Source organism: Carcharodon carcharias, chromosome 2 (genome assembly GCF_017639515.1).
Source record: "Carcharodon carcharias isolate sCarCar2 chromosome 2, sCarCar2.pri, whole genome shotgun sequence".
Taxonomy (NCBI): Eukaryota; Metazoa; Chordata; class Chondrichthyes; order Lamniformes; family Lamnidae; genus Carcharodon; species Carcharodon carcharias.
Genome location: NC_054468.1, coordinates 20,653,489 through 20,673,029, shown reverse-complemented (window position 1 = coordinate 20,673,029; position 19,541 = coordinate 20,653,489). Strand labels below are relative to the sequence as shown.

The 19,541-nt window shown below is 44.1% G+C and overlaps 1 protein-coding gene across 1 annotated transcript in view; it reads right to left on the bottom strand.

Annotated features, from left to right (window-relative positions):
* hltf (helicase-like transcription factor) overlaps positions 1 to 19,541 on the bottom strand; it is a 76,081-nt gene that overhangs the window by 44,987 nt on the left and 11,553 nt on the right. The window contains exons 4-9 of the mRNA XM_041213388.1: positions 18,295 to 18,428; positions 16,581 to 16,681; positions 15,941 to 16,015; positions 7,906 to 8,097; positions 6,911 to 7,006; positions 166 to 253 (exon numbers count right to left, since the gene is read on the bottom strand). Coding sequence (XP_041069322.1) covers positions 166 to 253; positions 6,911 to 7,006; positions 7,906 to 8,097; positions 15,941 to 16,015; positions 16,581 to 16,681; positions 18,295 to 18,428 — 686 coding nt within the window. The remainder of the gene's footprint in view (positions 1 to 165; positions 254 to 6,910; positions 7,007 to 7,905; positions 8,098 to 15,940; positions 16,016 to 16,580; positions 16,682 to 18,294; positions 18,429 to 19,541) is intronic.

The window sequence follows — 19,541 nt, the reverse complement described above, 5'->3', positions numbered from 1 at the left end:
CATTGGTAAATGATCTCAGAAAAAGCATGGCCAAAATAAAATGTTAAAACAAGAACTAAAGTTTTTGTGAGTAGGAAGCATGCCCTCTATGCCAAAATAGATTACTGCTTAACAAGTTTTAAAGAAAACTAACCTTCATTACAACAGTAAAGATAATGCATTTACCCGTTTGTATTTTGAAACTGTTGGACAGTTCCTTGCTAGCTCTTTGTGCAGAAGCTTTCCCCATTGCATCGATAAAGTCAGATGATTCCTACATTTACAGGACAGAAAGCAGGTTATTATTTGCCTGCCCTTGTATCGAGACTTATACATCACTCAAATTTGGTAAAACATAGCTAAAAGTATTATAGCACCACAGTTTTAGGACACATTTACATTACAAACTTAAAGCATTTAAGTTTTGCATCAATTCTAAACTTGTGTAAAGTGATGAAGGCCCAAGCTAACTCCCACCAAAATATCCAGTGTCAGGTTTACCTCTGTCTGGGATCGAGGGTCTACGTACACTGCAACATCGGTGTAAACTGAAATGTTCATGCTCACACCGCTGTTATAGTGTAAATATACCCTTAATCCCTGCTTCACACATACACGGTTACATTGATATCAGGGTAAACATATCTATTACTACACAGAAGAGTATTATCAGAGAAGAAAAGGTCAATGAACCATTTATTCTCATCATAGAGTTCCCAATTCCAGAGAGGAAAGCACTGGAAAATTAACCCACGTAGGGAGACAGAATGGCTGAGCCCAGTTCAGTCAGAGAGCAAAAGGAGACAGGGAAGAAGTATTACAACATAAGAGGGCCTGAGGGCAATCATTTAAGGGGCCTAGAAACAGGTCACACATCCACCTTCTCCAATAAGGAGTGTCTGCAAATATATAAGGGATGAGCTCAACCAGTGAAGCAGCTATTGGAAAACAATTTTTAAGATCAGTGCACTGGTTTAAAATAGTCAGAGGCGAACACACGTTATTTGTATGATTAAACATTTTAAGATTCAGCGGGCATGAATGTTTCACTGCATCCGTTAGTGTGGAAATATTTTGACCAAGTTGAAGACGACCCAACAGGATAAGGGAGCTGAACAGTTCAATGAATTATAGCAGGGTATCTAAACTTTTGAAGCAGAGGGTTACATCGGTGTGTTGTAAGCAACAAGGACATTGTGTGTAAATAACTTAAATTCCATTTTTATTACATAATCGACATCTGGGACGATTCTGCCCTAAGTGCGATGCTGGGTGGGAAAAAGAACACTTTACCCACTGGCCGCAATGGCAGCTTTTCACGCCGTATAATCCCAATCCTGCCTCATTAATCATGCATTTCCAGGAATCATGCTTCGATTTGCCCGCCACGCCATCACCTCGCCGGTTCCTCATGCCGGGCGCCATATTTAAAGTGCAGCCGTGCGCACACCTCTTGGTGTTTCCAGCCCAGGGCTGCTGCACAGAAGACACGGCCCCAAAAGGCAGGATGACCACAGCCTCCCAATTCAGTGATGCCTAGGAGGCCCATCAGTGTCACCGCTCTGGCTTGGGAGGCGTGACAGAGGCAGTCTGTACCAGCATCGCATAGAAGAGGTTGGCCATTGAGTGCAGAAAGAGGATGAATGATCTCATCCGTGCCGCCAGGGTATGGCAACCGTCTCATCACTCAACTCTCACACTCACTCAAGCCTGTCATACATTCACTGGCATCTCCCTCACTGCCACTCAAGGGACATTATCACTTGCTCTCTCTCACACACCCTCATGTCCATCTGGCCTCGTCTCTGCTGGAGACCGTCTCCTCAGCCTTCACCCTCTTGAGGTCACTTGCACAGAACAACTTGTGCCCCCACACATACCCTGGGATAGCCCCATTCCCCAGTACAGCCTCGCCCTACAGCCTCTTCCCTGGCCTGAGGTCACTTCTCCCCCTTCCCCAAGAAAGCCCTAGCCCTGCAGCTGTTGAAAAGCCACCCCTCGCCTACAGTTGGTCTGTTAAGTAAAGACTTGCCTGTGAGCCCCTCTAAAAGCAATGTGTTGCTGTCTGCGTAGCCTGGCGCTGATGACTGTGAGTGGTACCTGAAGAAAGGTAGGCAAACAACCACAAAGTCCCAAGTGAAGTGCAGCTCGCCAGGTGCATGTCGCTTATGTTCAGTTGTGAAATACGTCAGCGTGATTGCTCGGATGATCCAGCGTGAGAGAATTATACCAGCAAGCTGGGCTTTTTTTTAATATTCATTCACAGGATGTGGGCTTCTCTGGCTGGACCAGCATTTATTGCCCATCCCTAGTTACCCTTGAGGAGGTGGTGGGGAGCTGCCTTCTTCAACCGCTGCAGTCCATGTCCAAATGCAGCAAGACCTGGCTTGGGTTGACAAGTGGCAAGTAACATTTGCGCAACACAAGTGTCAGGCAATGACCACCTCAAACAAGAGAGAATCCAACCATCGCCCCTTGACTTTCAATGGCATTAGCATCACTGAATCCCCCACTATCAACATCCTGGGGGTTACATTGACCAGAAACTGAATGGACTAGCCACATAAATACTGTGGCTACAAGAGCAGAACAGAGGCTGTGAATTCTGTGACTAGTAACTCACCTCCTGACTCCCCAAAGCCTGACCGCCATCTACAAGGCACAAGTCAGGAGTGTGATGGGATACTCCCCACTTGCCTGGATGAATGCAGCTCCCACAACACTCAAGAAGCTTGACACCATCCAGGACAAAGCAGCCCATTTGATTGGCACCACATCCACAAACATTCACTCCCTCCACCACTGACGCACAGTAGCAGCAGTGTGTACCATCTACAAGATGCACTGCAGGAACTCACCAAGGCTCCTTAGACAGCACCTTCCAAACCCACGACCACTACCATAATGATATGCAGATGTATTACAATAAAGTTCCCAACATCCAATAGCAGGGAATGTGGCCCAATAATAACGGGCACAGTGGACGATTGCAAAATGGCTTCATGATGTTGTGAAACGAATTTCTGGCCTTCTCACCATACTGCCCGCTCACCCTGTCAAACACACCTATCGCCAACGAGCACGAAAAGTTCTGGGGATTGAGCTCCATTCTTGTGCAATGACTATAAAATGGTGATAATGACAGTGGTGATGGAAAGGAATCATTCTTTTCCCTATAAGTCGCACATTTTGGAAGTCATTAAACCATGCCTGTTCAATAGTTTTCCTCTCTGTCCCTCCCAGACTGTGTCTCACCTTCAATTCTGCATGTGCGCCTCTCTCCAATTCTCTAACTCTATTTGAGCAGGAAGGGATAACAGTTGCACACAAGGAGGTCAAAATTCAGATAGCAGCAAGCAGACACAGGTGAGAGTTCAATCTGGCAATACTGGTAGGTGAGTCCAGGGCTATGTGGTATGGGATCGAGTCCAATACTCTCCTGCTTGCTGGTCTGCCACTTTTGGGTACTCAGAAATGTTCATCACACTCAGCCCCAGCAGGCTTGGCTGAGCCTTTCTTAAGAGCTGTTTTCTGAAAGATGGGCTAAACAAGCCCTGACAGGAATGTTCTCTCATGATCCCAGCTCAGATCGCAACTGAAGGAGCGGCACGCACTGATTGAAAACCACTAACTGTGCCAAGTAGTTGATCTGCCACAGGGAACAAATCAATTGGAAACATTTTGCTCTCACACAAGAGGAACCAGTGTACTGACAAACCTCACTCATTCCCAGAAGTTCTATTCTCCAACTTTAAGGATTTCCCAAGCAGGAGGTAAATTTGGTGGGGGTTGGGCGGGGGGAGGGGTGGAATCAGTGCTGCTGGAAGCAGGAATTGTATACCCTTCAATGTGCTCTGACTGGAAGAACCAACTACAAGGTCCATCTTACTGTAATTACTGCTCTCCTCTTCTAGATTAAAAGGGAGATGGTGGCATAGTGGCAAAGTCACTGGACTAGTAACCCAGAGCACAGGATAATGTTCTAGGGACAGGTTCAAATCCCACCACGGCAGCTGGTGGAATTTAAATTCAATAAATAGAATCAGGAATTGAAAGCTAGGCTCAGTAATGGTGACTGTGCCGTAAAAATTTATCTGGTTCATTAATGTCCTTTCAGGAAGGAAATCTGCCATCCTTAGATAAAAGCAAAATACTGGAAATCTGAAACAAAAATTGCTGGAACGACTCAGAAGGTCTGACAGCATCTATGGAGAGGAAGACAGAGTTAACGTTGAGTCCATATGACTCTTCTTCAGAGGTGAAATATATACTGTTTAAGGGGGGGGTGGGGCTGGATAGAAGGCCAGTGATAGGTGGAGGCAAAGGGGAGACTGCAAAAGATGTCATAAACAAGAGGTCGAAGGGGTGTTGATGGTGATGATACTGGCCAAAGAAGGTGCTAATGGTGACATTAAGAGTAGAAAACAGAATGAGTAAGTGACAGACGGCCCTAGTGGGTGCAGGGGATAGTGTGGGGGAAAAAAAAGATCAAAATAGGCTAAAAGGTGGGGATTAAACAATGAATAGAAATAAATTTTAAAAATAATAATAGAAATAGGTGGGGGAAATTTTTTTAAAATAAATATTGAAAAAAGGGGATCAAAAAGGGGTGAGGGTGGAGGAGAGAGTTCATGATCTGAAGTTGTTGAACTCAATGTTAAGTCCGGAAGGCTGTAAAGTGCCCAATCGGAAGATGAGGTGCTGTTCCTCCAGTTTGCGTTGAGCTTCGCTGGAACACTGCAGCAGGCCAAGGACGGACATGTGGGCAAGAGAGCAGGGTGGTTGAAATAGCAAGCGACAGGAAGGTCTGGGTCATGCTTGCGGACAGACCGAAGGTGTTCCACAAAACGGTTACCCAGTCTGCGTTTGGTCTCTCCAATGGAGAGGAGACCACATTGGGAGCAGCGAATGCAGTAGACTTGAAAGGAATGTTTGGGCCCTTGGACGGTGAGGAGGGGGGAAGTAATCACAAATGCCTGCTGAATCTGCCATCCTTACCTGGTCTAGCCTACTTGTGACTCCAGACCTACAGCAATGTGTTTGACTCTTAAATGCCCCAGCAAGCCACTCAGTTCAATGGTAATCAGGGATGAGCAACAAATGCCAGCTTTGCCAGTGATACCGTATCCCATGAAATAATGAATAAATAAGATCGCCTTAACCTCTCAGTGGATTTTTCCAATGGGGAGCTGCTGGGCAGGCCCTTTGAGATGGAGACTGCAGCTGGAATTGGCCTAGAGCATTGTCCAGTCCAATCCACATTCATGAGACAAGTCCTTTCTCCCTTCCAGGGTTAAGCAAAATGTAACTCATCCCACGAGATCAAAAGGATAAACCATGTGGAAAATACCACACACACACTGATACAAATAGGGAGGGGTCTTCACATGTGAAGGTTGAGGTCAGTTATGGAAAGCAATGGGATATCTGACCTGATTCGCAATTGTCTACTTGCTGCTTACTCAATGTGCCATTTCCCAGTGCAAATATTCCTCACTTTCACAAATGCAAAAGTTTATCAAACCATATTAAATGATAAAGAAATCTGGTAACATCACCAGCTTAACCGGTTATAAGGACATTTTCTTGAAAAATTACTTGAAAATACTCCTATTTACAGACAAAATGTGACAAGAATGAAATACTTTGTTTTATGGCATATAATGGTACTTGTTTCCTTATTTCGATCATGGTATATATGATGTGAAAAACTAGCTTCACCCCATTGATACTCACCCAGCTTTTTTTTTTAATTCATTCATGGGATGTGGATGTATCTGACTAGGCCAGCCTTTATTGCCCATCCCTAATTGCCCTTGAGAAGGTGGTGGTGAGCTGAACTGCTGCGGTCCATGTGGTATAGGTACACCCACAGTGCTGTTGGGGAGGGAATTTCAGGATTTTGACCCAGCGACAGTGAAGGATCGGCGATATATTTCCAAGTGGTGGTGTTCCCATGCATCTGCTGCCCTCATCCTTCTAGGTGGTAGCGATCATGGGCTTGGACGGTGCTGTCTAAGAAGCCTTGGTGAGTTGCTGCAGTGCATCTTGTACATAATACATACTGTAATTCTTTTGCTACAGGGGAGGCAATGGCGTAGTGATATTGTCATTGGACTAGTAATCCAGAGACCCAAGGTAATGCTCTGGGGACTTGATGGTGGAATTTGAATTCAATAAAAATCTGGAATTAAAAGTCTAATGATGGCCATGAAACCATTGTTGTAAAAAGCCATCTGGTTCACTAGTGCCCTTTAGGGAAGGAAATCTGTTGTCTGGTCTTACCTGGTTTGGCCTACATTTGATGCCAGACCCACAGCAGTGTGGTTGACTCTTAAATGTCATCTGAACTAGGGCAACTAATGCTGGCCTGGCCAGCGACACCCACATCCCATGAACGAATTAAAAAAAAAATAAATGCTACTTTCACAACTTAGTATTAGTGTTAGTGGCCAAGCTATTCATTGCAAATAAAATCTTGTCAGGTGGGTTTGGTTTGCAAGTTTGATTGGAATCACTTTGCGTTTATATAATTCAATTTGCTGAGTCCTGATCATGTTTTGAAAAGTATTTTTAAACTGTCTTGCAAAATTGAGTAGTTTCCCTGAAGCCAGAGAAAAATAAATGGACAAGAGTCAGATAAAATATCACAGGTTATTATTTACACTGTTAGCACAACAGGCATGTTGTTATCTACAACCTATTTGAAGAGCGTTACCAGCTTATAGCGAATGCAAGATCTACACTGTGTCACTGCTACTGTTCATTGATCTATTTACTGTTTAATAAAACTCTTTGGTGGTTAATAGCCCAAACCACAAGTTAGTGAACTATTCACCTAAAAGTAGTAACAATCCCTCTTCAGTAGTGCCCATTAAAGGTACTTAATACAAAAAAACTCAAATTGTAGATCATCTGCTTTAACTCATACCTCCTCCAGCACCACTTCTGCATATTTTTCAGTGGGAAGTGGCTTCCCCTGGTGAAAATTCGTAAGGATGACAGCAATAGTCGACAGTGTTTTTCCCTAGAAAAATGCAAAAAAGTCATTTCACAATGAGGCACGGAAACTTTTTAAATAAAGGCCTTTCTCCCAGTTAGAAGTAAACTGCAATCTGTGAATCAATAAGTGGTGATCAGGCTATAGAGCAACTCCCCCAGATCAAAAGGTATATTACGGAGACTAGCCTCATACTGTAGTGGCGGTGAGAGAAACAATATTAGAACTTCGGAGGCTGAAGGCTGCATTTTGGAACTCAATTAATTCTATGTCTCACACAATGTTGGCTGCAATATTTCGTCTAATCTTTCTATGTTATGGGTAGCCTGTTTGTTGCACTGTTCAGTCCCTTTAAGATTGCTGCGTATTAAAGCATCTTAAAGGGAACCTGATTGCGTACCGCCTGTTTGATATCTATGCAGTGTATTTCAGATTGTTGAGTGGCTGCGTGCTGGTTATCCAATTACATTTTTTTCCCCCACCAGATTGATCTCTTCTCAGCTGCAGACTGTAACAATTACTTCCTTTGTGATTAGTTTCATACAAAATGCTTCCGGTTCTCTGTGGGTGAATACGTGTGTGTCTCATTTTCCATACAGAAAGTGCTCTTGATTCCACAGGGGAACCACCAAGTCCTGACAGAAACAAACAAGAGCTCTTAACTCTTTTCCCTTCAGTATGGTGCCACCACTCCTCTCCCCAGTCTTTCCGGACAGAAGTTGCATCTTCCTCCTCACTCTTTTCCTTTTCCCAATTCTGCCTACGGGTGTGGTGTGTCCTTCCCCTCACTTGCTGTCCAGCTGGGGAGGAGTCTGCTGCCTCTTGTTGATATTTTGAGTACAGAATAATAACTGAACCTCGTTTTTTTAAAAAAAAAGTGAAGGCCCCAAGTCACCCAAGTTACACTGACAAAGGTAGATAGTTACCAAGCCCATGTCATCAGCCAAGATCCCTCCATGGACATTTTCGGGTCTCTCCTTCTCTGCAAAGTTTGTCAGCAAGTTATAGTACATGTTGTTCCTCTGCTCCCAGAATGGAGGCAGATCTGCATTGTTCTCCCTCAAAACCATCCAGGCCAATGCCTGTTTCTGATGAGGCAGCAAGGGTGTACGGACAGCCTGTTAACACAAAATCAACTCGATTCAATCTAAAACATCAGTCAGTAGGTCAGGTGGCAGCAGCCTTTTGAAGCATCTGCAGCGCTAACCATATGAAACTCCAGACAACTTGAGATACTGAATCCGTTCAAAGGCTTATCCCATAGTTATTCACAGGCAGCACTGGTTGGGGATTCATAGGACCCTCAGTGTCTAGTTTTCAGCACATTTAGACGCATGGATTTAAAAAAATAAATTGGGCCCAACAGACCTTCAAATTCCTGGCCAGCGCTCCCTGTGCTGCCTGTAAAACCAGTCCTAATATGTCCATGTTGAAAAACAAACATAGGCTAGTGATAATAAAGCAGTATTCCAGAACATTTTATAAAACAGGATGCCACAATTAGAACACTCCCCAGAAATTTATCTAAACATTTTTCTTCTGTTAAAAAACTGGCAACTTGCCAAAGTCAATTTCTTTTAATATACACAATGCTAACGCATTTGGGTGAGAAAATTCAGAAACTCGCCAACAGCATCATCTGCTTCCCAGAGTCCACAACCCGTCTGCTTACAGAATTTCCAGCTTCAATCTCAAAACCCAGACATAAAAGTCACAGATTTGATAGACCTGGCTCTCACCTCTGAATAAGAAGGTTGTGCATTTATGCCCTACTCCATAATCTAAATGAACATTTTATTGCACTATTTAGAGAGTGTGGCACTGCTGTTGGTACTGTCTTTCAGATGGCACTTTAAACTGAGGCCATTTTACCCTTTTAGATCGATTTAAAAGGTCCCACAGTATTATCTGAAAGAGAGCAGGGGAGTTCCTGGTCAACTGTTATCCTTTGACCAACATTGCAAAAAATGTAATTGATAAGGAAGCAATATATAAATGCTAGTTCAATCGCTGTTCTTGGTCTTCTTTTTATCTATATTAATATATTAGAAGAAAGTCCGTCATTGCGCTCATTCCTCATGCATCATATGCCCTCTAATACTTTTCTGTCATTCTTTCAGTCATGCTTGTCTACCCGGCTTAACACTTATACCTATTCAATATGTTGATCTACCACTGAATTTCCCCAGTCCAGTCTTTGCAGTGACACTTGCAATCGGCTTGAAAAAAAATCATGCCCGCTACCAAAAATCTTCACCTCTCCTTCCACGACCCTACACCACCCATTCCTCCCTACTCATTCTGCATACTTCATTGTTGGTGTCACAGATGTGCCTTTACTACGTGAGCTCAGTACTGGGAATACAAAAGGGCTTTCTGAACATTGCTCTGGGCAGATCTGTCACTTAGAGCAGTGCGCTACAGTCTACAATTACAGTGTAACCTGGTGCACACTTTAAATCACAGGGTAATTAAGGATGAGATAAAGAAGGTCATTTGGTGATCACAGTCCATATCGGCTCCAGCATACAGTTGCTTCTTAAATGATTCCAAAGTTTTTCCCTCCAATAATTTATCCAAGAGTTCATCCCATTGATCACTTTGTGTGGCAAAGTGATTTTACATGCATAGCTCAAATACAAGCAGTGCCAGACAAGAGTAAGAAGCAGTGTGGGGGGAAAAGTAAGAGTTTCAAAGCTAAAGTTGGATCAGCAATGAGTTGCTTTCCCTTCCTGATGGATGTTGTAACTGAGCAAATGAGACAGCAAGTGCCATGGTCAATGATGTTTGACACTGAGTATGTGGTGGGGATGGTGAGAACATGGCGGGGTATCTGGAGAATTGGAGAAAAGCGCTGGAAGGCAGTAGACCAAAGACCCAATTCACATACTGTTAGTTTGAGCCTAGAGAAGAGGATCAGAGTGAAGGTGTAAAGATTATGGGCGAAGGCTGGAGGAAGTAAGTAGTTTTAAGTACCTGCGGTCAGTGGTAGCAAAAGGTGGAAATATACAAATCGAAATTAAGCAGCAGATTAACTTTGGTTGGAGTAATTGGAAAAATGCAGCGGAGTGTTATGCGATAAAGAAATAACACTTAAGAATCTAAAAGACAATCATGAGATTGGCCTTGTTATTTAGTGCAGAAACTTGGGCAACATCAAGAAGATAGGAACAATGTCTGAATACTAATGAAATGCAGATGCTGAGATGGATGGGTAGAGTGACAAGAAAGGACAGGAACCAACACATCAGCGGAACATAGGAGTATGGGAGCAGAAGTGGGCCATTCAGCTCTTCGAGCCAGTTCCACTATTCAATAAAACCATGGCTGATCTGGTCCGGTGAAGATAGTGGGAGAATTGAAGAAAGCAGCCGAGAAGACATTGAAATGGTATGGTCATCTATTGTGGCGAGATGACATGTGGTGAGGTGATTGATGGAGATGGACTGCCAGGAAGAAGAGGAGGAAGGCCTAATACCAGATAGAAAGATACAGCGGTGAGAGACTTAAACACAATGGGGTTGGAAGAGGAATGGGTGACTGTCAGGAGGAAATAGAGATGGCTGAGCAACCAGCATGGTGCGATCCCAAGTAAAATGGAAGACGCAAAAGGAAGAAGAAACAGGCCACTCGGCCCAGCTGGTCCATGCTGATATTTATGCTCCCAATGAGCCTCTTCCCACCTCTCTTCATAACTATCTGGTCCTTTCTCCCTCATTTGCTTAACTAACTTTCCCTTAAATGCATCTATGCTATTCATCTCAACAACTCCACGTGGAAGCAAATTCCACATTCCCCCCATTTCCTGGTTAAAAAAGCTTTTCCTCAATTCTCAGCTGGCTTCATTAGTGACCAGCTTATATTTAGAACAAAGAACAAAGAAAAGTACAACACTTGAACAGGCTCTTCGGCCCTCCAAGTCTGTGCCGATCATATTGCCCGTCAACTAAAACATTTTGCACTTCCGGGGTCCGTATGCCTCTATTCCCATCCTATTCATGTATTTGTCAAGCTACCTCTTAAACACCACTATCGTACCTGCTTCCACCACCTCCTCTGGCAGCGAATTCCAGACACTCACTACCCTCTGTGTAAAAAACTTGCCCCGCACATCTCCTCTATAGTTTGCTCCTCTCACCTTAAATCTATGTCCCCTAGTAATTGACTCTTCCACCCTGGGTGGAAGCTTGGGAAAAAGCTTCTGACTACCTACTCTGTCCATGCCTCTCTTAATTTTGTAAACTTCTATCAAGTCGCCCCCCAATCTCCGTCGCTCTAGTGAGAACAATCTGAGTTTCTCCAACCTCTCCTCATAGCTAATAACCTCCAGACCAGGCAGCATCCTGGTAAACCTCCTCTGCACCTTCTCCAATATCTCCACATCCTTCTAGTAATGTGGTGACCAGAATTGCACGCAATATTCCAAGTGTGGCCTAACCAAGGTTCTATACAGCTGCAGCATGACTTCCCAGCTTTTATACTCAATACCTCTGCCAATGAAGGCAAGCATGCCATATGCCTTCTTGACCACCTTATCCACCTGTGTTGCCACTTTCAGTGACCTGTGGACCTGTACATCCAGATCCCTCTGCCTGTCGATGCACTTAAGGGTTCTGCCATTTCCTGTATAATTCCTGCCTGTATTGGACCTTCCAAAATGCATTACCTTGCATTTGTCCGGATTAAACTCCATCTGCCATTTCTCTGCCCAAGACTCCAACTGATCTATATCCCGTTGTATCATTTGACAATCCTCTTCACTATCTGCAACTCCTCCAACCTTAGTGTCGTCTGCAAACTTACTAATTAGCCGAGTTACATTTTCCTCAAAATCATTTATATTTACTACAAACAGCAAAGGTCCCAACACTGATCCCTGCGAAACTCCACTAGTCACAGCTCTCCATTCAGAAAAACACCCTTCCACTGCTACCCTCTGTCTTCTATGACCAAGCCAATTCTGTATCCATCTTGCCAGCTCACCTCTGATCCTGTGCGACTTTACCTTCTGTACCAGTCTGCCATGAGGGACCTTGTCAAAGGCCTTACTGAAATCCATGTATATAACATCCACTGCCCTTCCATCGTCGATGATCTTTGTCACTTGCTCGAAAAACTCAATCAAGTTAGTGAGACATGACCTCCCCTTCACAAAACCATGCTGCCTCTCACTAATTCGCCCATTTGCTTCCAAATGGTAGTAAATCCTGTCATGAAGAATCTTCTCCAATAATTTCCCTACCACTGACGTAAGGCTCACTGGTCTGTAATTTCCTGGATTATCCCTGCTACCCTTCTTAAACATTGGAACAACAATGGCCATTCTCCAGTCCACTGGGACCTCACCCGTAGCCAGTGAGGATACAAAGATTTCAGTAAAGGCCCCAGCAATCTCCTCCCTTGCCTCCCTCAGTACTCTGGGGTAGATCCCATCTGGCCCTGGGGACTTATCCACCTTAATATTCTTCAAGACGTCTAACACCTCCTCTTTTTTGATCTCAACATGATCCAGGCTATCCAAACACTCTTCCCTAGACAAATCGACCGCTAAGTCCTTCTCTTTGGTGAATACTGATGAGAAGTATTCATTTAGTATCTCTCCCATTTCTTCTGGCTCCACACACAGATTCCCACCTCTGTCCCTGAATGGGCCTACCCTTTTCTTGGCTACCCTCTTGCTTTTTACATATCTATAAAAGGCCTTGTGATTTTCCTTAATCCTGGTTGTCAGTGACTTTCCATGACCCCTTTTAGCCCTCCGGACTCCTTGTTTAAGTTTCTTCCTACTTTCTTTATATTTTCCACGGGCTTCATCTATTCCCAGCCTTCTAGCCCTTACGAATGCTTCCCTTTTCTTTTTGACTAATCTCACAATATCCTTCATTATCCAAGGTTCCTGAAACTTGCCGTGCTTATCCTTCATCCTAGCAGGAACATGCTGGTCCTAAATTCTTATCAACTGACATTTGAAAGCCCCCCACATGTCAGTTGTTGATTTGCCCTCAAACATCTGCCTCCAGTCTGGATTCCTCAGTTCCTGCCTAATATTGTTATAATTAGCCTTCCCCCAATTAAGTACCTTAACCCGAGGACTCCTGTTATCCTTATCCACCAGTACCTTGAAACTTACTGAATTATGCTCACTTTTCCCAAAATGCTCTCCTACTGAAACTTCGACCACCTGGCTGGGTTCATTCCCTAATACCAGGTCCAGTATTGCCCATTCTGTAGTCGGACTATCTACATATTGTCTCAGAAAGCCCTCCTGGATGCACCGTACAAATTCTGCACCATCCAAACCCCTAGCACTAAGTGATTCCCAGTCAATATAGGGAAAGTTAAAATCACCCACCACAACAACCCTATTGCTTTTACGTCTTTCCAAAATCTGCCTACATAACTGTTCCACAATCTCCTGCCGACAATTGGGAGGCCTATAGTAAACCCCCAACATTGTGACCGCACCCTTCCTATTCTGGAGCTCTACCCATATTGCCTCGCTGCATGAGCCCACCGAGGTGTCCTCCTGTCGTACAGCTGTGATATTCCCCTTAACCAGCAGTGCAACTCCCCCACCTCTTCTACATCTCTCTCTATCCTGCCTGAAGCATCTAAATCCTGGAACGTTTATTTGCCAATTCTGTCCATCCTTCAACCAAGTCTCTGTAATAGCAATAACATCATAGTCCCAAGTACTAATCCAAGCTCTAAACTCATCTGCCTTGCCTGTTATACTTCTAGCATTGATAAAATGCATTTCAAACCCCCAGTCCCACTGTGTTCAGTAATTTCTCCCTGCCTGCCCTTCCTCTTAGTCCTACTGGCCATATTCACTGGTTCCCAGTCCTTTATTTCACCTGCTGACCTATTGCTCTGGTTCCCACCCCCCTGCCATACTAGTTTAAACCCTCCCGAATGACACTAGCAAACCTCGCAGCCCCAGGATATTGTAGCCCCTCCAGTTTAGATGCAACCCGTCCTTCTTGTACAGGTCCCACCTGTCCTGGAAGAGATCCCACTGATCCAGATATCAGAAACCCTCCCTCCTACACCATCTGTTCAGCCACGTGTTTAGCTGCACTATCTTCCTATTTCTAGCCTCACTGGCACATGGCACAGGGAGTAATCCTGAGATTACAACCCTAGAGGTCCTGTTTTTTAACTTTCTTTATGACCCATAATTTTGACCTCACACTCACCCACCCCTCCCACAAGTAGAAACATCTTTATGCCTACCTGGTGAAACACTTCCATAGCCACAAATTCACTATTAGGTCACCCAACAGCCTCCTCTGTTCAGTCTTTCCTGATCAGTATAAGCTCTCAACTGTAGCATCATTGTAAGTCTTTTTTGCACCTCCTCTAATGCCTCTACGTCCTTTCTATAATATTGAGATCAGAGCTATGCACAGTACTGTGTGGTTTAATCAAGGTTCTAAACAATTTTAACATAACTCCTCCAGTATACCATGATAACAATATTACACGATCAATCTGTGCAATATAACATTTTCTCAAGGTTTTCTTTTTATACTTGTAGAATGATAGGTGCCATTTTGGCCCAGGACAGTACAATAGCCACCTGTCTGAGCAGCTTTGCAAGAGAGGGATTTCTATAACATAATTCGACAACTTTAGGCAACAGAGTGGCAGCTGAGGAAGATCAAATCCTAGCCTGAGTCTTGCTTGCAACCATTGATAAACAAACAGACATCAAGAGACATTGATGATCAATGTGAAACACTGGTGATTGACACATGGGATATTTTAAGTTTTAACTAATTTGAGTCCATATTCCATTATCCTACGCTTTAAAGTAATTTTCCCATTTTACCTCTTCCATTCCCTTACATCTTCGTAATATCACCTCATGTCAAGTCTTAAAAGCTTAATTCTTCACTCTTTCCTTTAACTAAGACCTCAAATACTCAGGTCAGCCCTCTGGCCTTTCTCTACTACTGCCTCCAACGCTTGAACGACTCACTCACAACACTGGACATCGTACAAATTACTGCCAAACGGAGCACGATACAGTTTGACCACATCTTTCTTTGACTTGCATCCCACTTGCTATACTTATCACATTCTACTGCACTTATTGATTGTTGTTCCAAATGACAAGAGTGTTTCCCAGCTAAGTGAGCACTTTTCTAAATATTTTGGAGAGCAAATTGATGATTCAGCTCCCCACCATCTCCTGATTCTTCCGCCCATGCCTGAATGCATTTCCCCACTGCTGACCTGCCACCAACAAAAGCTTCCAATTATTTTGTACCAGACCACAAGTCTAAATTCCTTAAACGTGCTTACTTCATTAAAAGCCAAAGCACAAAATCAACGACATCTTACATTAAAATTGTGCCCTCAATGTAGTAAAATGTCCCAGGATGCTTCAAAGGAGATCGCAGCACCCTGCACTCTTAGTATTCTTATCATTCACATCACCTTCCCCAATAGCATGTGAACAAGTGTAGCTCCAACAACTCTCAAGAAGCTCAACACCAACCAAGACAATGCACCCCATTCACCACCTTAAGCATTCACTTCCTCCACCACAGATGCATAGTGGCAGCAGCATGTACCATCTACAAGATGCACTGAAGCAACTCACCAAGGCTCCTTCGGCAGCACCTTCCAAACCCACAACCTCTATCACTTAGAAGGGCAAGGGCAGCAGATGCATGGGAATGCCACCACCTGCAATTTCCCCTCCAAGTCACACACCATCCTGACTTGGAACAATATCACTGTTCCTTCACTGTTGCTGGGTCTAAATCGTGGAACTCCCTTCCTATTAGCTTGTGGCGTACCTACAACATGGTCTGCAGCAGTCCAAGATGGCAGCTCACCATCACCTTCTCAAGGGCAATTAGGGATGGGCAATACATGCTGGCCCAGCCAGTGACACCCACATCCTATGAACAAAAAAAGTTTTTAAAAAACGACACTGGTGAATCTGACCTTAGCTGGCTCCATTTCCCGAGTCTTGTCATGTTCTTTCAGATCTTCGAATATCTTGTCAAATTCATTCTTGAGCTGTAAGAACAAAATCTGTTTATTTAATACCTTTCCATTTTATCCTGAGGCTCTTGGGGTAAAGAAGTCACTGACACAAAGCACTGAGATTAGGAAGGTCCCTGGTCGATCACTACATTGTCCCCAGTTAAGAGAACTCAACAGAAGCAAGCCATTAGTGGAGATTGTTAAAAGGAAAGACAGGCCTCCTGCTGCAGATCACCACTCTGCATTTCCTGCTGACAGAATTCACATGCAGTGTTGAGGAAAGGCAGGATCAGGCTTGGGTTCACCTGTGATACCCAAAACAAACTTACTGATATTCACTATCCAGGAACACACATGAACAACCATACAGTCACGGTACCCTGTGCCCTAGGAACCATGATAGCCGAACGATTCCATGAAGCTCAGGTTCTACCTTAGAGCATTGATCCACTAGTATTTGGCACTTATAATTTCTATATAAATTTCAACTTCGAGTTAAATTTTCATTCCAAATAGACATGGCCAGGAGGTTTGTGAAAAGCAGTGCGGGAGATTGCTGTTATCAGCCGAGGAGTTGCAATTTAACAAAACATCTTACCTGTTCAACTGTCATCTGCACAGCAGTGTGCACAGGAGCTTTGTAACTTGGACCAGGTCTTGCAGATCCCATTCCAGACCATAACTCACCAATCTCACCACCTAAAAAGAACATCCAGTCAAACTGCTATATTGGTTGATAATAGTTCCTATCAACCAAATGGAGTATTATCCATAGTTCATCAATTGATAGGCAATTTACATTTAGATAACAATATATACAGGTTTACAAAGTGCTTCATAGTTGAGTGCCATACTAGGATTGGGGTGGGGAAGACGGTATGCTCGGGGAAGTGATCAAAACCGCAGAAGGTGGTGGATAAGGAAGGTTTTGTAGGTGGAGATGGGGTTTAAGATGAAATGATATAGAGGAGGAGTTTAGGAATATAGGCCAGATGACTGAAGCTTCCCCAACCAATGGTAAAACAGATGGATGTACAGTATCACAACCTTGGTTCAGTGGAAGTACTTGAGTCAGAAGATTGGTGAGTTCAAGCCCATTCCAGGGTCTCAAGTACATAATCTAGCCTGGTACATCAGTGTAGTACTGAGGGAGCAATACATTACCTGAGGTGCAGTCTTTTGGTTAAGATATTAAACTGAGGCCCAATCTGTCCTCTTGGGTGGAAATAAAGATCCCACAGCACTTTTCCAAGAGGTGGAGGTAAGTTCTCCTGGTATTATGGCTATTATCCCTCAACCAATAAAAACATATTATCTGGTCACTTACTTAGTTGTTGCTTCGGGAAACTTACAATGGATAAACTGGCCACCACATTTCCTACATTACGGTGGTGTAGTGGTAATGTTGCTGGACTAGTTATCCAGAGATCCAGGCTAATGCTTTGGGGGCATGAGTTCAAATCCCACCACAGCAGCTGGTGGAATTTGAATTCAGTTAATAAATCTGGAATATAAAGCTAGCCCCAGAGATGGGAACCATCAAACTTTCATCGATTGTCAACAAAGACCATCTGGTTCACTAATGTGCTTTAGGAAAGGAAATCTGCCATTCTTACCTGGTCTGGCCTACATGTGGCCCCAGGCCCACAGCAATGTTGTTGACTCTTGACTGCCATCTGAAAATGACCTAGCAAGGTCAGTTCAAGGATTAGGAATGGGCAACAAATGCTGGCCTTGCCAGCAACGCCCACATCTCATGAAAGAATAAAGAAATAGTGGGTGCGTTTCAAAAATACTTCATTGGCAGTAAAGCGCTTTGGGGGCCCTGAAAGCCACTATAGAAATGCAAGTCTCTCTTTCTTGCTAGACCACAGTTGGGAGAGCAGAGGACACAAAGCTGAGAAAGTTCTGAATGGAGTTTGAGGCAAACACAAACATATGATCTTAAAGAAATGAAGTTGGCATGTAACAAGGTGAAGTGCTCAGAAGGAGAAGGTGCCAGCAGTATGAAAGGATACCCAAGATGAGACTTGCTGAAAAGAGCCACTCCACCATGGCAGGTGGTGGCGAGCATAGCTAGGCAGAGTTTTCAGGAAGGGGCCATGAACTATAGTCCCACCTAAGCCATGATGCCCGTGCTTTGACCAAGACTTGGGTGGTGACCCCTTACCCCATACCGAAGACTCTCTGGCTGGCTATACTTTAAGGTATCAAGACTGTGGAATGCAAGGGCCTATGTTGAAGAGTCCCAAAATAGTCAGGCTACTTTTTTTTTAAAAAGTGGTTGTCTAATTCAGTCAACCGATATTTACCTTTTGTGGGAGGTGCCAGCTTAAACCCATGTCTCCTCAACCTTTCCAGAACAGTGTCACGGTTTTCCTCTTTTCCCCAAAATGAAAGCTGCACAGGCATGGTGAACACGTTGTTAGCACCATAAGGAACGACCCTATTAGGAAAAAAAAACACAGTTCTCCACATCTGCAATGATTCACAGGCATTTTTCCCTTTGCCCACTACCCCACCCCAACAGCACTGAAATTGCACAGATCCTTTTACGGTTAAGAAAACAGTAGCTGACAGCAACCTTATGGTTTTCTTGCCAATTAGAAACACAAAACAGCTGGCACACTGGGTCACATCACTGTCTTCGCAGGTCTAAGAAACTGCTGGCTTCACTTCTGGCCAGGCATCTGGTGAGAAGGAGGCGTCAACACCATATGAAGCAGCTACTAGGAGACAGGTATCACTCCCTCTCCGAAAACTGGCACTGCAGCATAAAAGCTCAAGTGCGCGCTGACTGAGAACATTAATGTAATTAGGCCATGACGATTCCCAAGTCATTCTACATACAAGATGTTATTTATCAAAGTGTCATCACAGAAATCTGTAAACTAGATAAACTTGAAAAAAGGCAAGTGCCTGGCTGTACTCACCTTCCCCATAACAAACCACCTTTGGTCACTATTATGGGTTTTGCAATTTTTTTTGTCTCCTCTGGGGTGAACTCTGACAGTTTAAGTTGACCCCCACCCCCCTCCCCCATCCCCCAACTACATTTTCTGCAGCAACAGCTGTAAAGCAGGCCAACAGGTAGAACTCTGATGGTACGTCAAAGTGGAAATGCTACTGCTCTGTACATGAAGCGACTGCCAATATTGAGATGGAAACACTCCCGAAGCAGCACCTGGATCTATTTACTGCCGGTCTCTAAACTATACCAATTTGGAAACTGTGATAACAGGTTGATAGCCTGTTTTACACACCAGCCAAATTTCTTTTAGATTCACTTCATACGAACACACGAATTAGGAGCAGAAATAGGCCACTTGACCCATCAAGCCTACATTCAATAAGATCATGGCTGATCTGATTGTGACCTCAACTCCACGTTCCCACCTACCCCCAATAACCTTCAGTCTAAAAGAAAATCAGGCAGAGAGTTAAACAGAGTTAATCCCTGCCGACTAGTTGTCACGGCGGGGATTTTCCGGCCCCATCATGCCGGACCCACCGTGGGAGTATCAGCAGCCCAGCCAAAAGTCCATTGACTTTCGGCAGG